This window comes from Dreissena polymorpha, chromosome 15, assembly GCF_020536995.1.
Source record: "Dreissena polymorpha isolate Duluth1 chromosome 15, UMN_Dpol_1.0, whole genome shotgun sequence".
Taxonomy (NCBI): domain Eukaryota; kingdom Metazoa; phylum Mollusca; class Bivalvia; order Myida; family Dreissenidae; genus Dreissena; species Dreissena polymorpha.
In genome coordinates, this window is record NC_068369.1 from 57,462,394 (window position 1) to 57,470,078 (window position 7,685).

The 7,685-nt window shown below is 35.3% G+C and overlaps 1 protein-coding gene across 1 annotated transcript in view; it reads right to left on the bottom strand.

Moving 5' to 3' along the window:
- LOC127860607 (uncharacterized) overlaps positions 1 to 6,912 on the bottom strand; it is a 14,088-nt gene extending 7,176 nt beyond the window's left edge. The window contains exons 1-5 of the mRNA XM_052398803.1: positions 6,740 to 6,912; positions 3,473 to 3,654; positions 2,810 to 2,924; positions 1,990 to 2,150; positions 18 to 69 (exon numbers count right to left, since the gene is read on the bottom strand). Coding sequence (XP_052254763.1) covers positions 18 to 69; positions 1,990 to 2,150; positions 2,810 to 2,924; positions 3,473 to 3,654; positions 6,740 to 6,794 — 565 coding nt within the window. The 5' untranslated portion in view covers positions 6,795 to 6,912. The remainder of the gene's footprint in view (positions 1 to 17; positions 70 to 1,989; positions 2,151 to 2,809; positions 2,925 to 3,472; positions 3,655 to 6,739) is intronic.
- Between the last annotated feature and the right edge of the window lie 773 nt (positions 6,913 to 7,685).

The window sequence follows — 7,685 nt, forward strand, 5'->3', positions numbered from 1 at the left end:
AAACTATTTACACTCACCTGCGTTGACAGTTGTGTCAGACGTGGGTACAGTGGCAGCCTTTGTCTGAAACTATCAAACAAATCGGATCTAACAACGCGTTACTACAAAAGAACAATCGATTGTAAATGTATTATGTATCGTACTTATTTTTGATGGGGAAGTCTCGACAAGTTCAGCAAATGTTCATAATATTAAAGAGAATAAATAGCTTTTCACAAATGGAATTCACAAGTTTAAGATAGTAACCTAAGAATAACTGATCAATAAAAAAAACTAACTGAGTTTAGGAGTGCCATTTTTGTATACATTTTAGTACACACATCCTTTTTGAAAGAGTGAAATTGTATCGCGTGCCCATGACAGCACTTGCAGTTGACCTGACATACATCCTGGAAAGGGTTTGATGTTGATAACAATTCCGTTGCTATGCCGCTATTTTAAGCGTTACTAGTCTAACACATCCAAGAGGTGGGGCAAGTAAGGTTATTGGTTTGTAAATTGGTTTCGCAAAATAGCTGTCTTTGGCGTCAATGCTTAGTAACCTGATTATTTTGAAAACAAACGAGGTTGTTATTTTAGCAGCTATATGTCTTGTCATGACTGGCGGACTAACTGAGAGTTTATGCATGGCTTTTACCCGGTTGAAACATGAAATTCTTTACATCGAAGGTGCCGAGGTACCGATCTTATTTAAAATTAAAACATTGTTTCATGTTTTATAACTATTGTTGTGTTTTGCATAAAAATGGGTGGTTAAACGTTCACATATTTCGTAATCAAAGGGAGCTTAATGCGAGTGATTAAGTTAGTAAATCTACTGCAGTTGTCTTCTTTATTTATTGATAAAAACACAAAGTGCTCCGGAATTGTCACGCAGTTAACCCGAAAAGAAACAGCTGCAAACTTTGAGACTACAAATACAATTTCTCTCAATGCTTAATTCTAACTGTTCGTTGTCTATAGTCTTCATGTATAATGAACGGGTTTATTTTATATGTGGCAATGCGACGGTATCATAAATACTTGTGAACAAGTTACCTATCCGAATAACACAATCTAATCAGCGCATGAGTTTGTTGGTTAATAATTTTACATAATTTAGACAATTAAACGAACCACGGGACAAGCAACGAAAGAATATCCATTATCGGACCTCGAAATTAAAAAATGTTGTATTTTACGGAAAATTAAATTATACCAAGAGAAGCAATATTCTGTTGGTAAACACAATGGATTATAATTGAGCTATATTATCTATAAGGATCTTTATTACTATTTTATCTTCAGTCTGAAAATCATTATTTAATTTACTGTTTTATCGTTATTTGTGTGTATATTTTTCATTATCGCTAATGTAATTTATTGACAACTGCTTGAAGTCATGTAAATCGATAAAAAAAACACGACGAAGGTTTTAAATATTACATATTTACACTTTTTCTTAAATTGAAACGTATAATTATGTCTACAGATGTTTCAATGAACACGATCCCTGAACAAAATAATTAACTGCTGCGAAGCATGTGTATTGAATGTCACTGTCCGGTTAAGATTCCGTTCTATTGACATATTTAGCGATATTCGAAACAATCTAAAGGTCCACGTGCCAGTATGTTTTAATAGATGAGAATAGCTCTCTTGGATAACGGGGAAAATCCACGTGCGTAAAGTGTAGTCCCATATTAGCCTGTGCAGTCAGCACAGGATTATCAGGGACGACAGACACTGTATGCCTGATATGGATTTTGGATTAGAAGAGACTTGGTTTAAACAAAAAATACAATAACAGCAGAAAGTGTGATCTCTGAAAGCTAATATGGGACGACACTGTACGTGCGCGCATTAAGTCCCGTTTTTTACAGAGCGCTGCTGGCATCTTTATTTTCTAGAAAATAACTAATGACAATATATTTCTTTTTTTTTCACTATTGAATTGAAGCACACTTCCTTATGCCATTCTAGACATGTTTAAGATTAAAAGTCGCTTACGTTAAGTTTACTACAGCTTTTCGCGCATCCACTAGCAAATCCGTTTTCGCAGAAGTAGCTGGCACTCTTCAGTGTTAGTCGCTCCGCGTCTAGTAACCAGGCACACGTACTTCCGGGAACAGTGCCGTCGACGCCGCTGAGACACTGGTCTGTGCATGTGTCTTAAATGAAAATATTTTAATCTTTGCGCATGTTTGACATAAGTTTAATATAAGTTTGCAAAAATATAATTTAATCAAACACTAAGCGATATACATGATAGTTTAGTATTATAGACTTGTATCGAATTTCTACTTCACATGAATGGTTTTACGCTGTGCTTAGAAGAACATATTAATCAGTAAAGGTAAATTATAAAGTACCCGGTCCACTAAATTAAACACATAATGCTGATAAGGTTTCAGTTCTTATGACGGAAAATGTGTTTATTTTGCTTAAAACTATTTCGTTATACAAATTTTAATATGTTAATTTTCGAAAGCTCTTGGGGCGAAGAGAATGTTTACTGTACGATTTAGCTGAGATGAATAACATGTTATATCGTGTATATAGACAATGCGAAAAAAAACACTTCAATGTAAATATTTACCATATGTCCGCTTTTCATGATTTGCGTTAAGTTGTTCTTCAGACAACGCTTCTGGTTTTAAATGTGTTGAGTGCAATTGGACTGGGATCTTAAGATGCGAGTGACATACCGATAAAACGACGTTCTGACGATTGTAAGTTACCATGGAAACTTACTTGGAAATGAATTGTGATTTATGTATGGAAAAGCAAGCGAGTTTATTTTTAAAACATACTTTCAACTGAATTTTACCTTGCAAAGACGGGCCATTTCTGGCGGTCGTCTGAGGCGAAGGAGGAATGGCAGCCGACGTAGATTCATGTGTTAGGGCAGCCGACGTAGATTCAGGGGTTAGGGCAGGCGACTTCTAAAGATATGTAAATGGCTTTATTTGAGATATCTGTCGACCGACACACTATCAGGTTTTCAAGCATCTATATCAAGCTAAATAAATATGAATGCTATGATTATGAATAGTTTGCTTTAAGAGATATATTTTATTACGCGTTTAGAAAACGCTAATAGAATACTACTGTCATCTGAACTAAATAATGTCGATACCAGTATATAAAAAAACTGAAGTGATATATATATTAGCTTTGACAAAATACAAGCTAATTATGTATCGCAAAAGAAAAATCTGATCGTTATTTTACTACATGATAAACAACGCGAAAGAAGACCCGATCTCAAAAGCCAAGCCTAGTAATCTAGTGCTGTTATCATTCTGTTTCTGTTACTGTGATTATCATAAGATTAACAGAATTTACATTCACATTAATAAATGTATGCATATTTTCTATCTACAATTGCAGTAATATATGACACATAATTTATAGTGGGAAATTTAAACGTTTTAGTTATATCTTAATAAAGGGATCTCAACGTCATTCCCCGCCCTTCCGGTTCACTTACCTCGCCTCCAAGAAGGATGCGACAGGAAGCGCAACACCGCGTACTGCGATCGGCGCAAAGGCGCTCCCTGGCGGCGTACACGCCCCATATCCGGTCCTCTGGGTAGATGTTCGTCAGGTACTTGCAGTCACGTGACCCGTCTCCCAACCACACACCATCGGGCTGGTCTTCACACGGGGTGGCTACAAACGATCAATTAAATCAAAACATATGAAGAAGAAGAATATGTCTGAATCCTTATTCTTAAGTATATATTAAATAAATGACACGATACATTTTCTGTGGTTGATCCGCCTAATGCATCTTTTTCATAGTTCTGATATAATTTAATGAGGAGAGGGATGAATTAAGTAGTTCGAGTTGGCTGTATATCTGACAGCGCACATAGTTTGACCCTGACGACGTATATACCAAGAATTAAGTCCTCGGGATGCAACTGGTGCAGGTGTTTACAGCTGTTGCCCGCGTCCGCTAGCCACAGTGGTTGGTACGCGCGCTCAAAACCTATGCGACAAGGGTTCAATCCTCGTTTTCCTGGAGCCACGTGTGTTTGGTTGTTGGCCACCATACCGGACAGGTCGGATTTGCTCCGGGTACTACGTCCCCCCCACCCACCCACACCCACACACAACAAAAAGCTGGAAATTATGGCAATAATTCAGAATTCTTCCCAATTTTCGCGAGTTAAATTGTATATTACGTAGGAGTACTGGGAAATACTTCGAGCCCTAATTTAATGCAGCCACAGGCGTGTAAGGACCTCATAAACTTCGAAATAGACACACTGGATAAAACTCATGCAAGTATTTACAGCTGCGACACGAGTCCGCTAGCCAAACCATGTTCGGATTAGCTGTACAACCCTCAATGGCATAAAGCCGCTGGACCTGATTTAGACTCTTTAAGCGACTGAATGTACAGTGTATATATATTTTGGAATATTGTCCAACAAAAATGAATAATAGTCTTAAAGGGATCTTTTCACGCTTTGGTAAATTGACAAAATTGAAAAAAGTTGTTTCAGATTCGCAAATTTTCGTTTTAGTTATGATTTTTGTGAGGAAACATTAATACTGAACATTAACCATGGTCTAATATAGCCATTATATGCATCTTTTGACGATTTTAAAACCTAAAAATTATAAAGCGTTGCAACGCGAAACGATTGAATAATTTGGAGAGTTCTGTTTTTGTCGTTAAATTTTGTGAAACTACGAAGATTGCTTATATAAGGTATAAAATACGTCAAGTATGTGTACTCGGCGGAATAGCTCAGTAGGCTAAAGCGTTTTTACTTCAGGACTCTGGCAGGACTCCAGGGGTCACTGGTTCGAAACCTGCTCCGGGCAATGTTCTTTTCCTTTTTTAAATTTTATTCTTGATTTTTTACTGGAGCTTTTACGATCCAATGTTTACATTAATCAATATAAAGCATTTAATGAATAAGTTAAAAAATGCCAAAATCTGTGAAAAGGCCCCTTTAAGACATCTGTCGCAAATAAACTGCCTCAAAGGCTACACGTCAGTAAATCTTTGAAACTGTTAGCGATATCAAAATAGCAAGTTAGATGGGTAAAGTACATATGGAACAAATATTGAGCGAATTCGCATTAAATTATGAAAGAATGGTGAATTAGATATTTAACTGATGCGTTGGTATCGATAAGTCGATTTGTCGTCTATTAGTATTCGTTAACCCATTTATGCCGAGTGGACTCTCCCATCCTTCTAAATTGGATCAATTTATCTACAAAAATATGGAGGTCTAGTATATTTATTTCTATATTTAGAATATTTCATACAGAAGTTCGTTCCTGTAAGCAAACAGCGCAGACCCTGATGAGACGCCGCATCATGCGGCGTCTCATCAGGGTCTACGCTGTTTGCCAATATCTTTTTTCTAGACGCTATGCATAAATGGGTTAAGTCCCGTAAATTCAAAAATGTATTTTCCGCGTGGAATTCCTTCCCAAGTTTTTACATTTCGTTACATTCCTCAACAGCCAAAACGGATGTTCGAGACATTTCCAGCCTGAAGGCCCGAACGAATATATTCTATTTCTGCATTGGCCATTTTAAAAATTATAAGGATTCGTTTAGCAGCGATGCGAATCAAACGGTGAACATTTAGCTATTGAATGTAATTACATACATTTGTATAAACACACTGTGAAAGGCTGTATACAGTCTTTTTAGTTGTTCATTTAGAATTTTCTTTTCCATTTTCACATTTCGTGTGGTTTTAAGCGCAATCTTAAGTTCATAGACCGTTTAAAGTCTATTTTCCGGATAATAAGACGCGACTTCTTGACTTAATCTAATTAAATGTTACCTGCTTCTCATATTCCACTGCTTCTAATTAGTGTACAGTGGTGTTTAAACTGTGTAAATAATATGCGACAACATTGTTCGGGATGGAAATTAACGTATTATGTCCGAATATGCGGAGTGCACAGGCTAATCTTGGACGACACTTCACGCATAAAGATAGATACAATCTGATAATATAGCAATATGCTCTTTAATGATTCAAATATGTGTGTGACATTATATGTTTTGCAGTTTTAAATGGGTTCATAAAATATAGCAAAATTGTCTATACCTTAACATAAATTAAAACATTAAAGCCTCTTTAACGCTCAAAACCAACAAACAAAATTGTGGAGTATTTCGTAAAATAAAGTTAACACCTAAACAATCAGTGTTCCTTATTGCAATAGCCACAATTTCAACTCTAGATGTGGTATGATCACATAGATTTTTGTAGATTCAAAATGCTCGTTTTTATTTTTTTGTGACACAATTACTATTATTTTAATTTCCCGCGAATATATCTATTCATACGCCACACGAACACTAATACCATTTTAGCGTTTATGTGTCGTATGAAAAGATATCGTTGCGGGAAATTAAAACGGAATTAAATATGCAAAACAATAATAGAAACGAGCATTTTGTATCTACAAACATTTTTTTTACCAGACCACATCTGGCGTTGAAATTTCGGCAATTGCCATAAGGAACACTGATTTTAATAGTTTAACTTTATTTTGCGAAATATTGTAACACATTTTCGTTGATTTTGAGTAGTTATGGGGCTTTTATATATTTTTTCATTACTATTATTCGTTAATTTTTCATTATATATACATGTATTTTATAAAATCAAATCATTTTTTTATAGTTTTATTATATTTAAGGTACTTTCATTATTTTTCAACTAAATTAAAATAATCTAAAATGTAATAAAACCATGAATTAACTTACGTGATAACGATATCGCCGGAATTAAAAGCAGACATATCATCCCTTTCCCAATCATGGTTAATATAATCTGTTAAATTTAAATTCAATTTAATTTTCGTAGACGAGGTTAAGTCTCTCTCTTGACCGAGCACGTTTGTTTAAACAGCCAAAGAAGATTTGTTAAAGTTTGAACACGTTTGGCTGTTATATAGACACGGGACTTGTCCGCTTTTGCGTAAAATTTGCACACGTCGCGCAAATTTATAGCGACGCACTTGTTATTTATACTAGCATAATGCGACCTTGCCCAGTGGCAAATATCGACATTGTAATGCAAGTTTAAGCGGCACATTATCACAGAGTTATCTTTGTCCATGTGCGATGTGGTATGAAAAGCAGTATTTTAGCAAATAATTATTTAAAACACAAACACACACACACTCAACATTTATATGCAGACATAATTGCCATAACGATCACGCTCAAAAATATCGAATATTTCGTAAAATAAGCTAACCAATACAAAAATCATTGTTCCTTTTAGCAAAATGCAAAATTTCAACGTTAGACGTTGTCTGGTAACATTGATTTAACGAGATACTAAATATTCGTTTTTATTTTTTGTATCACAAATAATTCCATTTTAATTTCCGCGAAATATCCGAACATTTACGGGCGAACGCGAGATTGGATTCGGTCAGCGTCGGAAGCATGACGCATACGACTTCTTTCTTATCAATGATATTTTACCTGTTTTTATGTTCATCATATGTTTAATCGTGACCCTTATAGTATGAACAATATTTTTTGTGCGCATGCAATAGTTGAAATTCGTTCAACAATTCTAGAATAAGTCGAACAGAAGTTATTGAAATAAATAGCGGCTGGTACCGACTTGTTTAATTTGAGCGTTATTAATTTTGCTCTGTTTTTGCAAACACATTTTCTTCAACAATTTTATTGTTCT